Raw genomic sequence first — 21217 nt, 5'->3', positions numbered from 1 at the left:
GCATATGAAGAAAAGTTGGGCCATCATGGAGATAGTTTGCAGAGAGGTTAGCAGGTTTGAGATATTGTAAGGATGAAAAAAGAATCCCATGGTGTATTAAATATTTCCAGGGAATTGAAGGTATCTTAGCATGAATGATTTCTAAGTTTCACTTGCTCAACTAGATGGGTGGAGATGGTATTTGCTGGGTTAGGAATGGAAGAGCATGGTTGTACACGATTAGCCTATTGATTTTGCAGACATCAAATTATCTTTGAATTATCTTTTGAATATCTTAGAATTTGAATTATCTTACGAGAGAGACATTTTCATGTAGTGCCCTTGAATGAAGAAAATAATTTGTATTTGGAGATACAATTTGGGAATTATCTAATTGCCCATGATAATTAAGTTTATTTGTATAGCGAGGAATAGCTAGAGAGCATATAAAGTGAAAATATAAGGAAACCAATGGCTGAGGCATTAAGAGCTTCTACATTAAGAACCTATTAGAGGAAGATGAATTTGTAAAGAAGAAATAGCCATAGAGATAGAAAGCTAAGGGAATATCATAGAAGGTAAATGGAAGAGAAGGTTTCCAGAGGAGGATGTATCATTGGTGCTATTTTAGCTGAAAAGTCAAGACAGGTGATTTAACTTGTCCACTTCAGGGACAGAGAGGCCATTAATGACCTTTGTATTATCTATTTATGTAAAATGATGGGATGGAAACTGGATGGAATGTAAGAAGAATGAATGGTAGCTGAGGAAATGGTTAGGGTTCATTTAGTAGTTGTTTGAAACTGGACCTCCTTTTCTTTTTTATAATTAGTTATGTATTTATTTTTTATTTTTTTACTTTATTTATTTATAAATTTTAATTCCAGTATAGTTAACCTACAGTGTTATATTAGTTTCAAGTTTACACTCTAGTGATTCAACAATTCCATATATCAATCAGTGCTCATCAAAATAAGTGTGCTCTTCAACCCCATGACCTATTTCACCCATCCTAACCCCCTCCTTTCCCTCTGGTAACCATCCGTTTGTTCCCTATTAAGAGTCTGTTGGTTTGTCTCTTTCTCTTTTTTATTTCCCTTTGTTCATTTGTTTTCTTTTTTTTTTCCTTCCAAGTTTTTATTTAAATTCCAGTTAGTTAACGTCCAGTGTAATATAAGTTTCAGGTGTAGGATTTAGTGATTCATCACTTACATATAGCACCCAGTGCTCATCACAACATGTGCCATCCTTAATACCCATCACTCATTTAACCCATTCCCTCCACCTGCCTTCCCTCCAGCAGCCCTCAGTGTGTTCTATATAGTTAAGTTTGTTTTATGCTTTGTCTCTTTCTTTTTTTTCCCCCTCTATATTCATCTGTTATGTTTACTAAATTCCACATATGAGTGAAATCATATGGTGTTTGTCATTCTCTGACTGGCTTATTTTGCTTAGCATTATGCTCTCTAGATCCATCTATGTCATTGCAAATGACAAGATTTCATTCTTTTCTATGGCTTAATAATATTCCACTGTGTGTGTGTGTGTGTGTGTGTGTGTGTGTGTGTGTGTGTGTGTGTGTATTTCCACCAACAGTGCACAAGGGTTCATTTTTTTTCCATATCTTCACTAACACTTGTTTTGTTTTTTATTTTAGCCATTCTGACAGGTGTGAGGTGTTATCTCATTGTGGTTTTGATTTGCATTTCACTGATGAGTGGTGTTGAACATCTTTTCATGTGTCTGTTGGCCATCTGTATGTCTTCTTTGGAGAAATCACTGTTCATGTCTTTGCCCATTTTTAATTGGATTATTTGGATTATTTTTTTTTTAGTGTTGAGTTTTATAAGTTCTTTATATATTTTGGATACTAACCCTTTTATTGTATATATCATTTGCAAAGATCTTCTCCCATTCAGTAGGTCACCTTTTAGTTTTGTTGGTTGTTTCCTTTGCTGTGCAGAAGCTTTTTCTTTTTATGTAGTCCCAACAGTTTATTTTTGCTTTCATTTCTCTTGCCTCAGGAGACGTATCTAGAAAGAAGTTGCTACAGCTGATGTTAGAGAAATTACTGCCTGTGCTCTCTTTTAGGATTTTTATGGCTTCAGATCTTGCATTTAGGTCTGTAATCTATTTTGAGTTTAATTTGGGTATGGTTTAAGAAAGTGGTCCATTTTCATTCTTTTGCATGTTGCTGTTCAGTTTTCCCAACACCATTTGTTGAAGAGACTGTCTTTTTCCCACTGTATATTCTTTCCTCCTTTGTTGAAGATTAATTGACTATATAAATGGGGATTTATTTTGCACTTTCTATTCTGTTATATTGATCTGTGTGTCTATTTTTTGTGCTAGTACCATACTGTTTTGATTACTAAAGCTTTGTAATATATCCTGAAGTCTGGAATTGTGATACACCTCTAGTTTTGTTTTTCTTTTTCAAGATTTCTTTGGCTATTCAGGGTCTTTTGTAGTTCCATTCAAATTTTAGGATTGTTTCTTCCGGTTCTGTAAAAAATGCTGTTGGTAGTTTGATAGGGGTTGCATTACATGTGTAGATTACTTTGGGTAATATAGACATTTTATTTATTTATTTATATATATATATTTAAAGATTTTATTCATGTGAGAGAGACAGAGCACAAGCAGGGGGAGTGGCAGAAGGAGAGGGAGAAGCAGACTCCTTGTGCTGACACGGGGCTCCATCCCAGGACCCTGGGATCGTGACCTGAGCCAAAGGCAGACGCTTAACCAACTGAGCCACCCAGGTGCCCCAATATAGAATATAGACATTTTAACAATATTTGTTCTTCCAATCTATGAACATGGGGTGTCTTCCCGTTTCTTTGTTGTCTCTAATTTCTTTCATCAGTGTTTTATAACTTTCAGAGTACAGATCTTTCTCTTCTTTAGTTTATTCCTAGGTATTTTATTATTTTTGGTGCAATTGTAAATGGGATTATTTTCTTAATTTCTTTTTCTGCTGCTTCATTATTAGTATATAGAAATGCAACAGATTTCTGTATACTGATGTTGTATCCTGACACCTTACTGAATTTGTGTATCAGTTCTAGCAATTTTTGGGTAGAGTCTTTCAGGTATTTTATATATAGATAATATCATGTCATCTGCAAATAGTGAAAATTTTACTTGCTCCTTACCAATTTGGATGTCTTTATTTCTTTTTGGTTTCTTTTGGTTGCTGTGGCTAGGTCTTCTAGTACTATGTTGGATAAAAGTGGTGAAAATGGACATCCTTGTCTTGTTCCTGACCTTAGGGGGAAAGCTTTCAGGTTTTCCCCTTTGACTGCAATGTTAGCTGTGGGTTTTTTATTTAGGGACTTTATTATTTTGAGGTATGTTCCCTGTAGACCTACTTTGTTGAAAGTTATTATCATGAATGGATATTGTACTTTGTCAAATGCTTTTTTGTATCTATAGAAATGATATTGTTTTTATCCTTTCTTTTATTGATGTGATGTATCATGTTGATTGATTTGTGAGTATTGAACCACCCTTGCATTCTGGGAATAAATCCCACTTAATCGTGAATGATTTTTTAAATTTATTGTTGGATTCCGTTTGCTAATATTTTGTTGAGGAGTTTGCATCTGTGTTCATCAGACATATTGGCCTATAGTTCTCTTTTTGTGGCGTCTTTATCTGGTTTTGGTATCAGGGTAATTCTGGACTCAGAATGAATTTTGAAGTGTTCCTTCTTCTCTTTTTTGGTAAAGTGTGAGAAGAATAGGTATTAACTCTTCTTTAATATTTGGTAAATTCCCCTGTGAAGCTGTCGGGTCTTGGACTTTTTTGTTGGGAGTTTTTGATTACTGATTCAGTTTCATTGCTGGTAATCAGTCTGTTCAAATTTTCTATTCTTCAGCTTCAGTTTTGGTAGGTTATGTGTTTCTTGGGAATTTATCCATTTCTTCTAGGTTTTCCAATTTTTGGCATATAGTTTTCCATAATATTCTCTTATAATTTTTTGCTTTTCTGTGGTGTTGGTTGTTATTTCTCCTCCTTTGTTTCTGATTTTATATTTTGTCCCCCCCCTTTTTTTTGATGAATTGGCTAGAGATTTATCAATTTTGTCAATTTATTCAAAAAAACCAGCTCTTGGTTTCATTCATCTGTTCTATTGTTATTTTAGTTTCTATTTACTTATTTCTGCTGTAATCTTTATTATTTCCTTCCTTCTGCTGTTTAGGGTTTTGTTTGTTCTTTATTTAGCACCTTTCAATATAAGGTTAGGTTGTTTATTTGAGATTTTTCTTGCTTTTTTCCCTCTTAGAACTGCTTTTGCTTCATCTCAGAGATTTTGGACCATTGTGTTTTCATTTTCATTTTCATTTCTTTCCATGCAACTTTTGATTTCTTTTTGACTTTTTGATTGACCCATTCATTGTTTGGTGCTTTTTCCAGGTTTTTTCTTACGGTTGATTTCTAGCTTCATAGTGTTGTAGTTAGAAAAATACACATGGTATGACTTCAGTCTTTTTAAATTTGTTGAGCCTTGTTTTGCAGCCTAATACATGATCTGTTCTGGAAAATGTTTCAAGTGCACTTGAAAAGAACATATATTTTGCTGTTTTAGATGGAATTTTCTGAGTATGTCAGTTAAATCCATCTGGTCCGGTGTATCATTCAAAGCCATCGTTCCCTTGTCTATTGATGTAAGTGGGGTGTTAAAAGTCCCCTACTATTATTGTATTACTGTCAATTATTTCTTTTATGTTATTAACTGTTTTATGTATTGGGATGCTACCATGTTGGATACATAAATATTTACAACTGTCACATCTTCTTTGTGGATTGTCCCCTTTATGATTATACAGTGTCCTCTTTTGTCTCTTGTTACAGTCTTTCTTTTAAAGTCTTTTTTGTCCGATATAAGTATTGCTACCCTGACTTTCCACTGACATCCATTTGCATGGTAAATGTTTCTCCATCCCCTCATTTTCAATCTGCATGTGTGTTCAGGTGAACTGAGTCTCTTATAGGCAGCATACAGATAGGTTTTTCTATCTATTCTGTTACCCTCTGTCCTTTGATAAGAGTATTTAGTTCATTTATATTCACAGTAATTTTGATAGATATGTATTTATTGTCATTTTGTTACTTGTTCTGTCGTTGTTTTGTAGTTCTTCCCTGATCCTTTCTTCTCTTGCTCTCTTTCATGGTTTGCAGGCTGTCTTTAGTATTATATTTGGATTGTTTTGCCTTTATTTTTTTGCATATCTATTACTGGTTTTTGATTTGTGGTTACCATTAGGTTTGTATATAACATCTGCATATAGCAGTTTATATTAAGTTATTGTCACTTTAAGTTTGAATCCATTCTTTATTCCTCTCCTCCCCGTGTTTTACACATATGGTGTCCCAATTTACATCCTTTTATTTTGTGAATCCTTTGACTGATTTTTACAGATACACTTATTTTTACTGTTTTTGCATTTCCTACTTTTCATACTCATGGTTTTTCCTTTCCACTCAAAAAGTCCCCTTTAACATTTCTTGTTGGGTTGGGTTTGTGGTCATGAACGCTTTTAGCTTATGTTTGCCTGAGAAACTCTTTATCTGTCCTTCTATTCTGATTAATAACCTTGCTGGATAGAGTATTCTTGGCTGCAGATTTTTTCCTTTAAGCACTTTGGATATATCATGACATTCCCTTCTGGCTTGCCAAGTCTCTGCTGAAAAATCCACTGATAGCTTTATGGGATTTCCCTTGTATGTAACTGTTTTCTTTTCTCTTGCTGCTTTTAAAATTCTCTCTTTATCACTCCTTTTTGCCATTTTAATTACTATGTGTCTTGGTATGGACCTCATTGGGTTGATTTTGTTGGAGGATCTCTGCCCAGATATCTGTTTCCTTCCCCAGGTCTAGGGAAGATTTTATCTATTATTTCTTCAAATAAAATTTCTGCTCCTTTTTCTCTCTGCCCTTGTTCTAGGACCCCTATAATGCGAATGTTATTATGTTTGATGTAGTCACTGAATTCCCGAAGTCTGTTCTCATTTTACCTAATTTTTTTTTCTCTCACAACTCAGCTTGATTATTTTCCATTACTCTGTCTTCTAGATCCTTAATTCATTCCTCTGCTTCTTCTAGTCTGCTATTTATTCCATTTAGTGTACTTTTAATTTCATTTATTGTGTTCTTCATCTCTGATGGATTATTTTTTATCTCTTTGTTAAGCGTCTCACTGATGTCCTCCACTCTTTTCTCAAGTCCAGTTAGTATCTTTATGATCTTTACTTTAAATTCTCTAGCAGGCATATTGCTTATATCTGTTTGCTTGGGTTTCTTGCTGTGGTTTTGTCCTATTCTTTCATTTGGGACACATTCCTCTGTCTCTTCATTTTGTCTAACTGTGTCTTTTTCTGTGTGTTAGGAAGTCAGCCAAGTCTCCTGCTCTTGAAAGTAATGTCCTTATGAAGAAGAGGTCCTGTGGTGCCCTGCAGTGCAGCATGTCCCCTGTTACCCAGGACCTAGCATTTCAGGGGGTATCTCCTATATGTATTGTGTGTGCCCTGCTGTTGTGTCCTGGCCACTTTTGGTGTGCAGTTTTAACAAGGTGTGCCTTAGGCTTCCACAAGGCCCTGCGCTGCTGCTGCTGCTGCTGCTGTTGCTGGCACCAAGGCCCTACCAAGCACTGTGCATGAGAGATGCAACGTTGGCAAAGTTTGCACTGGTCTTCTGGGGGTGGGGACCACAGCTCCAGGACTAAGGCAAGCATGACTGGAAAGGGCAGATCCACCAAAGCTCAGGGGAAAGGGGCTTGGTGTAAGCAAATTAGATAGTGCTTGTCCTTGCTGCAGCAGGTGGCCCAGTGTTTATGCTGGGGGTTGGGGAGGGAAATGGGTCCTGCTAGCTCCTTTGTTCCTGAAGGGGTCTTCCTGTGATCCCTGCCTTTCTAGGACAGGCTCTGAGATGAGTATATTGCTCTTTCTCCCATATGCCCTAGGTGTTTTTCAAACTGCTGCTTCTACATTGTGTCTCCCAGGGCTTTTTGTCATGCTGTCTCTTTAAGGGTGGGAACTAGGCTTCCTGTTGCCCACGGGGCTCTCCCAGAGCAGAGCCCCCTGATTTTTAAAATTCCAGGCTTTATGTCCCAAGGGTTGCAAGAACTCACGATATTCAGTCTTTCTCGCTTTCAAAGCCAGATGTTATGGGGATTCATCTTTCCCTTGCCAGCTCCCTGAGATGATGGTCTGTTTCTTGCCCTTCTCACACCAGTGGCTCCCTCCCTCCTGTCAACTGCCAAGGTCCATTTTGCTCCCCACAGCATCTCCACCCCTTCCTACCCTTTTAGTTGTAACCTCTTCTCTACCTTTAGTTGTGGAGTTTGTTCTGCCAGTCTTCAGGTGGTTTTCTGGGTTATATACACTGAAGTGAGTTTATCTAGTTGTATCTATGGGATAAGGTGAGCTTAGGGTTCTCTTACTCAGTCATCTTCCCAGCCTCCCTGGATTCCTTTTTCCATAGGGCAGTATACTTCCATACATTCTCACATTGTATACAGGTCATACAGTATAAACTGCTATTTTGGCTTAAAGTATTGTCGTTGTTATGGGGCTATTCTTTGTCAAATAAATGAATGTTGTATGTAGGGATTCCCAGAATTATCTAGTTGCTGGGTATATGTTTTATCAGTATTTTTGGACTTTGACAATTATCATTTTTAGGCTCTTAGATAACATGTGACATTGGTTGTAAGCATACTTAAGGACATACCTTCATAATCTAGCTTCAGTTCAGTCCTTTATGAAGCATGGGTACTGTTTATTTCCCAATATCAATTCCAAATTTTCTTAGCTATTCTCTATGTCTCTTTAGTGTAAATTATAAATTCATAGGTGATCCTGCAGTATCATGAACTCAGAAGAAAATGCAGGAAATGGCTCTCCCTTGGATATTATTAATTCTGAACACAATTAGATTCTGACTATCTTAACTCTGATTATTTTGTGTCTGTTCAGTCTTATGAATTGCCTACATTTATTTTTAAAGATGTCTTTCAGGCTTATCTCCTATTATTTTGTAGTAACATTAAAAGCAAATTTTTATGTTGATTATAATATGATGTTCAATCAAGATGAGAATGTATTATCAAATTGGCGAAAAGCCAGATTTATTTCAATGTGATGCTTATGTGCCATGGTTACATGTGCTGTTGTTTTAAATTTGACATTAAAGGAGACTCTCTTGATTTATATATGTTTGGACTTGAAGGCCACCTTTAGAGGAGAAATATTTGAAAACTAAATTTTAGCATTGGTAGTTGGAGAAAAGCCCTTAATAAATCTTTCCACCCCCATTCTTTTCATCTGGTTGAGCCTATTTAAGAATTTAGCTCATCTACCATTAATTCAAGTGGCTCTTCATGAGCACTTTGGATGGGAAAGGTACCTCTTATTTTTGATGGCATAGTATCCTGATCATATCTGTTGTAACACTTTTCATATTGAAACCTTACGATCATCTCTCTTCATATAACTGAGCATTCCTGAAAGAATGGGCCATTCTTGTCCATTTTTGTAACTCCAGTGTTTAGCAGGCTGTAGTCACATAAGAGAAGCTCAGTTGAATCATGTTTAGGCAATAAAATAACCTCAGTATTTAGGGTTTCTAGAGGATCTTTTTATTATGCAAAAAACTCAAAAGGGCAACTTGCAGTTCTAGAAATAAATAGAAAGAAGAGTATATATGTGCCCATTCTCACACAGTTGTAGTTCCTCCTAACCCTGACTTCTTTGGGCCTGTGCAGTACATTTATTTGAAGCATTTAATATAAAAATAAGATGTTAGAGATAGAAGAAACTAGAGAGTATGTAATCCACTGGTCCCTGTCATTTAATGAATGAATTTCTGTTTTCACCCCTACCCCTGGTGGACCTCTGATTGGATCAAACTTTTCTTCCAGTATAGTGGACTTTTTTTTTTTTCTCATTCAGTATGCATTCCATCTCCTTTTAACAGCATCCTATTGCTCTTAGGAAGCCATCTATCTTTCATTCTCAGTCAGTGTCCTGATTCTAAGAAGAGCAGAGGATTCAGGTCCCTCACCTATTTTTATACTTAGATCTGTGTGTCTTTTCCAACTTGGATTAGAAAAATACATACATGAGTTTGATTTCTACCTCTCCTTCAAATAGAATATGAATCTGGGAAAGGAATAGCTAGAGTTATCTATTTACTATCCCCTCCCCACCCTCCTATTTCTATCCATGTTCTTCCTTAACATATGTTTATAATATCAACTCATGAATGTCCGGTGACCACACAATTACTGCAGATATTAAAGGACAATCTAAAGTGATGTCTATGTCATTTAGATCTTATGATTTGGATTTGATAAATGTGATAAAATACGTTATATAAAGAAACCCACAGTTCCATCATCAGCAGTGGGTGTAAGCTGCATAAATTGTATACGTAATCAAAATTATGGCCTATTTGCATAGAAATCTTACTTTTCCAATTAACAAATATTCACATGGTTAATTATGCTAATTTGGTTTAGAATGCCATTTTTAATCTGTGATATTTTAGACTCCATTGGATTAACGAAAGAAACTGAAAGTAACCTCTTTGAAACTAGAATTCTAATTAGATGTTTTAGGATTTCAAAGCAAGAATCTGTGTTCTGAATTTCTGTTGCATGTGTTTAGATGGGGAAGCTCTTCTTTAGTGTCCTTCCCCTCAGGAACTTAAAAACTAAAATGAAATATCAGTTCACTAAAGCAGAATCCCTGCCCCAAGGTTTGGCAAAGTGCATCCTGTCTCACTGTTTCTTCTGAGGCATTTACAAGGAAAAAAAAATATCAGTTTACCAGAGTCAGCCCTCTGGCCAAAGTCCTTCTCACTTCCAAATAATGGATCCTAAGTGGGAGAACGAAAAAAGGTAAAATGCCAACATCTTGTTAAAAGTTTTAAAAAAGTTCTCAAAACTTTATGAAAGTAAAGGAAAAAAAGAGTATACTGAAAGAGAGAACTGGCCCAGAAAAACAACTTGGAAAGTGATCATAGTTATTACTTTAGGGCTGTGAAGTGCTCTTCTCATCAAATGGAATTTCTCTGCAAATGCTCCATAAGTTGCCCAGATGATGCCAAGAACAAAAGCCTTACTCATAAAGGTTTTATTTACAGATATATTTTGAGCAGAGATAGTTCAAGTTGTAAATAAAAAATCTGGAGATTTTAGAAACAAGGAAGAAAGGATTATTTCACAGCGCTAAATATTCCAATCTGAATTTGGGATTTGATCCAAATTAATTTCTGGAGTAGACCCTTACTGTCCTAATTTCAGGTTGTTAATGTGTCTTTCAGATTTAAAATGTCTTTGACATCTGAAAGTTTCAGTTAAATGTGTCTTTCAGATTTAAAATGTTTTTGACATCTAAAAGTTAAAAATTTTAATTTTTACTTTTACATTATCAGTGACATAATTAGATTAACTGCAGGGATGGCTTGTACATTTTCATTTCAAGATTTAAATGAAAATTTCAGATTATGCAATGAGGGATTATTGAGGCAACTCTAATGGTCAGTGCAGCATCATGCGATCTTTCTATTCATAGATCATTTAATGAATAAAGGTAGATGTGGAGAGGAGGGAAACATCTACACAAATATTAAAACTGCAGAAGTTAGAATCGCATAATGAAGGCTAGAGTTAATTGCTACTATGAGTGCTGTTAGGATAGCCTGGGATTATCATGCACTCTGTGCTTCTTCAGTCCTATGTTAAAAGTCCCCACAAGGAAGTGGTTTTGTTTGTGAAATGCCTCCTGGAGCTATTAAACTATTGGAAATGAGTACAATGATGTAACAGCATTGAGAACACAGAGACATTCTTTTGGCGTTCCCTGAAGTGTGTTCTGGAAAACACTAATAACAGAGATACACTCCAGGAGAAAAAAAGCATGGCATGTTTAGCTCAGTTTGGAAAGCACCATCCGTGTAAGAGAATAGCTGTGTACGGTAGCACAAGAGAGGTTTGGAAAATGCTTCAATAAAGAAGAATTTGACTTTGTTATCTGCATATTGCCCAAATTTAGATGACTTTAAAGAGCGTTTTAAAAGTAACACCTACTAACATCAAACAGAACTAGTAAAATAGGCACATCTTTTAGTGAATATTGATAGTAAGGTCACTTTATGATTGAAATCTGCATCAAGGTAGTAAAGCTAAGAGGTAAGTGAGGTATTCCATTCACTGGAATGGAATATTTTTCTTTTGAAGTTAAAAAATTAATTCCCACATTCTGGTTTATACATCAAGTTCTAAGATCTCCAGTGGCATGAGGTAGATCCTCAGAGGTTGTCATCCTTAGGTGCCTGTACCAAAGAATTTTGTTGTGGCTCTGCAAAGCTGAGGATTGGATACAGAAATATGACGACTACAGAAATAAAGAGACTGGCGTATTTTGAGACCTTAATTGGGTGAACTGTCCAAGTTCAAGTCTTACCATTATCCATTGGAGCATTTGCAGTATTCTCCTGCAAACTTTTCCCCATACTTGTACCAGAGTAATGTCTAAGCTACAAATCTGACCATGTAATTCACACCCCTGATGTCTTTCGGTGACTCCATATCATTTCCTGGATAAAATTTTCAAAGTTTCTAGAATTCATTGTAACCATGATCTTCTTCTTTTCCAAGATTAGTTTGGAAAAATGCTGTGCATTTATCCAGATATTTTGACCTGTTGGTCCACTGAAATAGTCTCTTCAGGCAGGACGTGACTATACAACAATCTATGAGCTATGGAATGCAGTTAATATAAAATCTTTTGAGAGTAACCACAGCGGTCCTTTAACACTTAATGCACTGCCTAAGATAACAAGGTCACCTGTTTCCAATGTTTGAAATGGATCGAAATGTAAAATTAACAGGGACATCCACTGTGAGGAAATTTGATGGGCTTATGAAAGTTTAATGGAAAATAAGAATTATTTTGCACAGTCATGCCACTGACTGTGAGGGAGAGTAATACCTTATATCCCTTCACTTTTCAGGTAACATTTGTCATTTGAGGACATCAACTCACAAGTTGTCCATTCTGTTACTTCTCCCTCCTCACCTAACAAACAACTCACTACTGTGATCTGCCTTTTAATTTGTTCAGGTAACATCCATTTATGTAACTTTTTAGACTTAATAAAGTGGCATAAACCACAGCCTTAAGCAAATCGCTGTACCATCCATCAATTCAGTGACTCAGGAGATGTTATCATTACATATGAAACAGAACCATTGTTCAGCATTTCCACCAGCAGCATTGATGCTTGCAGGGTTCCCATATTTCCTGTTACAAAAAGGCTGAAGGCTTAAGTAATCATGATGGGAGACACTTTGCACTGTGTACACTTAATCCTTCCTTGAGCAGCATAGTCTTCTGAGAAATACATAAATGAACAGAAGACTCTGTAGGTTATGTGCATTTTCATTTCAAGAAGATTGCCTTTTTCTATTGTTTCTTAGTGTGTGTCAATATTCTGAAGCTGTAAAAAGAAGAGTAGAAATAAAAGCAGGTGGAAATAAAGGTGTTACAGTTGACCAGTGTAGTCAAGGAGCCTCAGCTTCGAAAGTGTATCATTCATTATACAGCAAAACACCAGTGTTACTAATACTTTTAATGTTTTTAAATGCTGCCAAATGTTTTCTGTTGACTAACTTTTTCCCAGGGGGTTCCTATAACTCAGGTCACTCAGGTGCTGCTTTTTTAAATTACCGTGGTGGTGAATTCAATTACTACTGTACTCTTCCAGTGGCCTAAAATAATAAATGGTCTTCCTAAAATGTTTTTCTCTTTGGAAAGGTCTAGAGTGTTAGGGCTGGATAGGACCTTAGAGATTATCTGATTCACTGTTCCATAAACTTGTCTGATGACAAGACTCTTCCCCTGCTAGAACCTCCGAACAAGCTCTGAGAACTTTTTAAAAAGATACAGATTCTCAGGCTACTCCCTTGGATGCTCTGTTTCAGTAAGTTGGACATGGAGTCTAGTGATCTACATTTTGTAACAAAGATTCCAGATGACTTAGCATCAGGCAGGTTTGGGAAAAGCCAAATTCACCCCACTTTTTTTATTTTACAGATAAGCAAGCAGATGCCCAGATAGATTGATGCATCCAAGTTGTGTACTGCACAACATTTTTTAAGTTGAGATTAGTTCAGGAAAAAATGTTGATAGGTAGTCTTTATGCAGTCCATGGCAGGGAATGGGGGGAATGTATTTTCTTAGAATTTAAGCCTCTGTATTGAATAGAATAATGCCATTTAGAGGATTATAGGAGAAGTGACAGGAGACACTTTGTATATAACAGTGGTTCTTAACCAGTGATGACTTTAATCACCAAGTGACATTTGACAGTGTCTGGAGATACATTTTTGGTGTCACAACTGAGGGGAGGAAGGTACTTCCTACTCGTGTGTGGTACACAGGGGCAGGGATGCTGCTAAACACACTGCAGTGAACAGAATATCCCCCCACAAGAAAGAATTACTTGGACCAAAATGTCAATAGAGTCCAGGTTGGGAAAACTTGGTATTCACTTAATCCCTTCTTGAGCACCATCTCTCTGTGTGATACTTGCTAGTAATACTAGGCACATTTGAGAATAAGACACAGTTTCTAATTTTCTCCCTAAAGTTAAATAGAAAACCTTATATAAAAGCTAAGCTAATTGATCTGTGTTATGCTATACTTAAACTGGATGAAGTTGATTTTTTTTCCTTAGGACCATACAGTAGATCTTTTTAGGATCCCTCCCTTCTTCTCTTCAGGTATCTAGATCTTTCTATTCCTAGAGCACCCCAATTATGTCTGCTTTGACCTTTCTGCATTCCATACCTAGATCACCCACACTCTAATTCCCTGGGATCAGCTATAAAGCTACAGTGTCGGTGTCTGCTGATTTTTAACAAAAATAGAATTTTGGTCCAAAATAGTAAACCAGAGGCTACGTGAATGGACTTACTCAGTTTACTTATTTTCCACATCAGAGTGATTTTCTTTTCCTAATATTTCTCAATTCTAGTTCCTTTCCATCTGTTTTATCAGAATTTAAGTCAGATCCTCATCATCATTTTCTTGAACCATTGAAATAAACATTTAATATTGAAACAACCTCTACCTTTTCTGCAACTTTTACCATCTTCCTACCCATTTTCTACCTAACAATTATCTTGGTAAAGCGCTTTTTCCCCCAGATTTTTTCCCATTCCATCAGTGGTCTCTCCTCTATAAGAATGTTTCTCAAACTTGGATTACATATGGAATCTTTTTAAAGGGGCAACAAATTCCTTCATATCATTTGTCCATCTTGAATTACTTTATTTTAAACTCACTTATACATGTGTAAACATAAAACCAAATTTAAGATACAACTATAAGGGGCACCTGGGTGGCTCAGTCGTTAAGCGTCTGCCTTCGGCTCAGGTCATGGTCCCAGGGTCCTGGGATCGAGCCCCGCATTGGGCTCCCTGCTCAGCGGGGAGCCTGCTTCTCCCTCTCCCACTCCCCCTGCTTGTGTTCCCTCTCTCACTCTCTTTCTCTGTGTCAAATAAATCTTAAAAAAAAAAGAATACAACTATGAAACCAAAACATTTTCAAATTAAAAATGAACCAAACTATACAACAAAGAAAATTCAAAATTATAATATTAATTCAATATGACCATTAATATTGTCCAGAGTCTGCAACAGTGCTTGCCATGGCCATAGTTCTTTTATTTTCACATGTCTGTTCCACATAGTGATCTGTGGCATAACTTGCTTTCATCTGATTCTTCGTTTTGTCCCTGGCATGACCATATTACTTAAATATGAAAGCTGCCTCCATTCTTTTCCCATTAGTCCAGGATAAATAAATATACACTGGTACAAGCAAAAAATGCAGGACAAAGATAAACACAGGCACCAGTAACTGATAAGCTACATCATCCAGGTCTCATATTGTTATCTTATATTTCCTTAAATTGTGAAAGTAAAAACACAGAACTAAGAATTCTCATTGTTAACTCACAGAAAAAAGGCTGTGAGTTTTGAGTGCTCTTTTCACATTAGTGAGAAACAGTGATCTGTAGAATTAAGTCTAAATCCCAGAGCGGGGCCTGTGAAGTCTTCACTGTGCCGCTCTTCTTTCCTCATCCACTTCTTCCCTTAGCACCTAGTGTTACGGATCTCACCAGTTGCCCTGCCTGCATAGTTTTTCAGCCCTCTGTGCTTTCACTTTTGCTGCTTCGTCTACACTCTGCACTCCCAGCTTTGTTTTTTTATATCTTAATCATTCTTTCAAGATCTAGCCTAGGTGTCATTTCCTCTATAACCATTTCTAGAACTCCAGGTTGAAATGTAACTCCTCCTGTGGACCAGGGACACCCTGTGTTCATTCCCTCACTCTACCATAAGCTTCTCGAGAGTAGGCATGGAACTCCTGCCACCCAGCCCAGACCCTCACATGCCAGTAGTCACTCAGCAGATATTACAGTAAAACCACCTCTGGTAACCCATATTGGGTGTTTGGATTTTTCTTATTTCCAATACTCAGAATTGAATATGCTTTGAAAAATGATAGAAAAATGATAGTTGAAAAATGAACTAGATTTATAATCAGGGGAGCTGAATTCACATCTCTGCCTGTCATTTATTCTTAGATACAGAATGGAGATAAATAATCACCATTGTACACTGTTTTTGCAAATGTGCAAAATTCTGGGACAATGTCTGGCAAACAGGCATATATTCATTAAATATTAGTTTCCTTACTATATTAATATATTATTGTGTTATTTCTTTTTATGGCCTTTAGTGATGTGAGATTATTTTTGTTATCCGTGAAGCTTCAAATATATATATACCTCCTTATTGCACTTAGATTGAAGTCTAGTATTAGTTATTTTCCTAAACTGAGTTTCAACATTGCTGTATAAAGTAGATGACACAATCAATTTTTCCTTTTCATCCTCATAGGATACTTCACTCTCTTTAACTATTTATATTTATTCAGAACATATTTCTTTTCTTTTATTGCCACAGGCACGAGAGAACCTCTACTTTGTTCTTATTACCTAGAGAAATCTGTCTTATTCCATCTCTTTGTGGTCTGTTTTCATCAGAAAGTATCTACTTTGAGAAATATTTTCTTTACCTGCATTCTATTATTGAATTTTTTATGCTTTCATATGGATATTAGATGTTATTGATTCAGTTCTTCTAGTAATAGGCTTAGGTTTCTCAAGAATATGAAATTTATTATAAAGGTAAGTTATATGAAATTGAAGAGTATGGAAAATTTCTCTAAGCCATGGATTCCCAGCTCTTACTTGCATTTTATAAACAGAAATAGGTATAAGATAGATATGGAAGCAATTGAGACAGATGTAGCTAATGCTGACAAGGAAAAACAAAAAAGGAGTGAAAGACTGTGTTTTGTTTATTATGGGATGAAATGCCAACTACAAACTATGGGAGTTCCTAAAAGAAAATTCTTAATGCATATTTACTAGTACAAGAAAATTCAGGCTAGGTGGAAGAAAAAAGCTTCACAGAAACAGGATAACCAAAGGATGAACCAAGCTACAAAGCGACGTGATCAGTGTCACTAGAGACAAAGTATCTGAGTTTCAACTTAACATCTTGAGGATAGGAATAATGAAATCATTTTGTCATAAAGTAGCAGGCATGCATCGATGACCCACAAGAAATCCCTGTTATCACAATTATTCTCTGGTTTTGTGCCATTCTATGTGTCACAAGTGTTTTGGTATTGAATTAAGGCTGCACCTGTCATACCCTGACCCTTTTCACCTTCAGCTTTCTGTCTGAATTCAATTCAAATTAAAACCTTAGTGCATTTTGGTGGAGAGATTCATGACTAACAGGAAAAAAAAAAAAAACTGAGTATTTGGAACCTCAGAAGAAAGGCATTTGGTTCTGTTTTTGTCCCCTTCATCACAATCATGAAGAGTACCACTTTACCATCTGGTAGGAAATAAAAGAGAACCTTAGGGTCTTGTTTTCTAAGTTGGGAATAAAGTCATTTGAGTTGGCAAATTTCAGTGAACAGTTACAAGTTTACAAGTACTGACCTCAGGCATTTTTGTATCCATGTTGCCTGCATTTGGACCAGAGTTAACATATGTCATTGCTAGAGACTGAGCACTGTTTGACAGCTTGCACAAAGAAAAGAAATTGACAGAACTCCATGTGTTTCTGCTTCCAGATCTCTTGTTCAATATTAACTATCTGTTTAAAAAATAAAATAATTAGGGCTGTTATGACATGTACATTTGATTTCATGATTTTTTAACTTGTCCTCAGTGTTCATTTTAACTTAAGGCTACCAGTATTCATTTATATTTCAGACAGTTTTAAAAAAAACAGTTCTTGGGGCGCCTGGGTGGCTCAGTCATTAAGCATCTGCCTTCGGCCCAGAGTCCTGGGATTGAGCCCCACATCCGGCTCCCTGCTCCGCGGGGAGCCTGCTTCTCCCTCTCCCACTCCCCCTGCTTGTGTTACCTTTCTCGCCGTGTCTCTCTCTGTCAAAAAATAAATTAAAAAAATCTTTAAATAAATAAATAAATAAATAAAAACAGTTCTTTCTGTGCTTTTGTGTCAGCTACTGTGTATACAAGGTTACAGCCCTTGCCCATAAGGACCTTGTAGTCTATTGGAGGAGAGTATATTCTCTCAAGAAAATGAGAAGACAAGCCACAGGCTGGGAGAAAATATTTGCAAAAGACATCTGATAAAGGACTGTTATGTAGGTTCATTAATTGTAACAAACGTAACAAATTTATTAGCGGGGAGAAGGAAGCTATGCCTGTGTGGGCTTAGCATGTATATGGGGACTCTGTATTTTCCACTCACTTTTGCAGTGAACCTAAAACTGTTCTAAAATAAAATAAAGTCTATTTTAAAAAACGATAAAGCCAATACATCATGTTAAATGCTACGAAACAAGGGTTATAAGAAAGTGTAGTAGCCCAGAGAAGAGGGGCTTTATTCAACGTAGTGAGATTTGGAGATTTCACAGAAGTGGTGACCTTTAGACTGGGATTTAAAAGGCAAATAGACTTTTACCTGTAGAAAGGTACAAGGCGGGAATTATAGGTAAAGAAGGAGAAGGGGGGAGGAGGTGAAGAAATGGGTTAAAAGAGGGGGGGAAAGGAGCAGCAGGGAGGAAGTATGACATACTCTGTGACTGCCTTATAATTCTGACTGAAACCTGAGTTTATGTAGTCACAGGTCATTGGACTTGTGGGACATGTTGTGAATTGTCATTTTGTCCGTCATGCTGATTGGTTTGGAGTCTAGGGAGCAAGCCATTGGCTGTTGATGAAGAATAGAAAAGAACACTTACTGTGTGCTTACTGTTGTTGTTAGGGATTATCACATGTAAGCCTCATGTTATGGAACCCAAGTACAGCTGTCCATCACCTGAAAGATCATCTCTCAAGGGACAAGTTTTGATTGGAAAGAAATTTGAACTTTATTCAGGAAGCTGGGAACCTGAGGAGAAGGTGGACTCTTGTCCAAAAGCAAACTCTGAGGTTTCTCCTTGACCCAAGGGTTTTTAAAGAGGTTTAGGATGGTTGGTCAACAAAGGGAATGCAGCGACCTTCAACATTTCTTTCTTTTTATTTCTTTTATTTTATTTTATGATGTTATGTTAATCACCATACATTACATCATTAGTTTTTGATGTAGTGTTCCATGATTCATTGTTTCCGTATAACACCCAGGGCTCCATGCAGAACGTGCCCTCCTTAATATCCATCACCGGATTCACCCATCCCCCCACCCCCCTCCCCTCTAGAACCCCCAGTTTGTTTCTCAGAGTCCATAGTCTCTCATGGTTCGTCTCCCCCTCCAATTCCCCGCCTTCATTTTTCCCTTCCTACTATCTTCTTTTTATTTTTTTTAACATAAAATGTATTATTTGTTTCAGAGGTACAGGTCTGTGATTCATCAGTCTTACACAATTCACAGCACTCACCATAGCACATACCCTCCCCAATGTGTGTTATTCATGCAGACTCAGTAATGCCAACTACAAAAGTTATCTCAGTGAGAGGGGGTTGTGCAGGATGGTCTGGTTCTTGTTTCGTGATGTGCTGGAGTGCTCTGTTGTCTCTGGAGGGGAAGGCAAGGTCTACAGATGCACAAAGGGAGGTCAGTAAAGTCATCTGTGTAACTAAAAAAGAAAAACGTTTTGCTAAAGAACTACCAGACTAATCAGAAAGCCGAGGTGGTTTCAAACAGACTTGCTGGCTTCTGTGGCTTGGGAAAGTTCTAGTCCTTCACTCCTCAAGGCCAGTGGTCTACATATTGCAAAGAAAGTAAATTAGTTCTGTTACAGATCAAGGACCTTAGGTTAGCAAGTAAGGAGTGTGCTAACTTGAAGCAAGGGAACCCTTAAGACCCGCTGGAGTGCTGTTCCACACATAGCTCCCTTTGGAGCTGGGCATTATTGTCTCAGTTTGCCCTTGAAGAGACTAAGGCAAAGAGAGGTTAAGTAACTGCCTGAGTACATATAGCTAATCAGTAGGAGAGCTGAGACTCAAACCTAGGCATCATGGTATTAAAGCTATCGGACTGGTCATCCTCTAAGTAGTGGTGTGAGTGAAACATTCAGAGGGAAGAACTGAATGTAGATCAGATGTCATTGCTTATCTTTTGTTTTTCCAGGTCTCTTTGCAAGGAAATAGCTGCAATCAACGGTAGTCCTGTTACACCTTCATCATGTTTCTCTTGACCAGAAATGCACTAAATAGGTTCAAGATTCGAAGCATTCAACAAATTAGGTCAAGACAGAGCCACGAAAATCATTCAGAAGATTTCCATGACAAATACGGTAACACTGTACTAGCCAGTGGGACCGCTTTCTGTGTTTTTGCATGGGTGTTTATAGCCACACAGATCGGAATAGAATGGAACCTATCTCCTGTCGGCAGAGTCACTCCAAAAGAGTGGAATGATGAGGAACCATCAAAGTTACTGTAATACAAAATTGTTTCAAAATCAGCTTGTCATTTAAGCACTCTGCTGCTCATTAAAATATAGCATAGTTGAAGAAATAAAATACATTTGAAACCTTTAGAAAGTTGTTTGGTTAAGCAACTGCCTTTGTCTCAAGTCATGATCCCAGAGTCCTGGGATCGAGTCCCAAATCGGGCTCCCGGCTCAGAGGGGAGCCTGCTTCTCCCTCCTACCCTCTCCCTTCCCATGCTGTTTCTCTCTCTCTCTCTAATAAATAAATAAAATCTTTAAAAAAAAAAAAAGTTGTTGAAAATACTCATTATAGTGCCTAGAAGCAAGACAGTAGCAATGGGTACAGGTTATAGAAGATTATGAATAATAAATATTTGAAAGTGGAGTTAATAATGCATGTATTTTCTGGCTTAATGATTTACACTAGGTATCCCGTAGTGGGTATACACACATATGTACTTTACAAATTAATTTAATTGTTTGGCAAATTCTGTTGAATCTTTCCTTAAAACATATTCATGATAAAAAAGAAACATATTCATAATCTGACTATTTTTCACATCCTTAATCTTTCCTGCCATGATCTGAATCATCATACTCTCGCTGGGGTTATTATAAAAACTTTCTCACCAGTCTCCTTCTTCAACACATGATGTGCCCCCCAAACCTTCATCCTCTACCCCACCACACACAACTTTTTTTAACACAGAAGCCAGGATGATCATTTTACTTTATTTTATTTATTTATTTATTTATTTGACAGAGAGATAGAGCCAGAGAGCACAAGGTGGGAGAATGGCAGAGGGAGAAGGAGAAGCAGGCTCCTTGTTGATCAGAGAGCCTGATGTGGGGCTCAGTCCCAGGATCCTGGAATCATGACCTGAGCCAAAGTCAGATGCTTAACTGACTGAGCCACCCAGGCACCCCCCGAATGATTATTTTAAAACATTAGTGATATCACTCCTCTTTTCAAAACACAGTGACTCCACATTTCACTCCAGAGTTAAAGCCAAAGTCCTTAGAAAAGTACACAGGCCCCTAGATGGTCAGTTTTACTCCTGTATCAGGACATTTCCGTTTGCTCTTTTCTCTGCTTGGAATATACTTCCTCCAGATCTTGTATGACTCATTTCATCATACTTTTCAGGGTTTTGTTCATATGTCATATTTTCAGAGGAGGCCTCTGACTACCCTTTTTAAAATTGCAGCCCCTCCTTAGTTCGGGCTTTGTC

At 37.1% G+C, this 21217-nt stretch overlaps 1 protein-coding gene across 11 annotated transcripts in view; it reads left to right on the top strand.

The window, feature by feature from the left end:
* Positions 1–20163, top strand: part of LOC113925088 (cytochrome c oxidase subunit 7B2, mitochondrial) — a 147699-nt gene extending 127536 nt beyond the window's left edge. For 6 of the 11 annotated variants that reach the window (XM_027599610.1, XM_027599617.1, XM_027599615.1 and 3 more), the window contains 2 exons: positions 12005–12114; positions 19683–20163. In XM_027599610.1, the coding sequence (XP_027455411.1) occupies positions 19737–19997 (261 nt within the window). In that variant the 5' untranslated portion in view covers positions 12005–12114; positions 19683–19736 and the 3' untranslated portion in view covers positions 19998–20163. The remainder of the gene's footprint in view (positions 1–12004; positions 12115–19682) is intronic. The other 5 variants (XM_027599621.1, XM_027599611.1, XM_027599616.1 and 2 more) reach the window with 1 other exon arrangement.
* Positions 20164–21217: the final 1054 nt, after the last annotated feature.

The sequence above is a fragment of the Zalophus californianus genome, chromosome 2 (genome assembly GCF_009762305.2).
Source record: "Zalophus californianus isolate mZalCal1 chromosome 2, mZalCal1.pri.v2, whole genome shotgun sequence".
Classification (NCBI taxonomy): domain Eukaryota; kingdom Metazoa; phylum Chordata; class Mammalia; order Carnivora; family Otariidae; genus Zalophus; species Zalophus californianus.
Note: the sequence above shows the minus strand (reverse complement) of the source record. Positions and strands in the feature narration are given on the sequence as shown.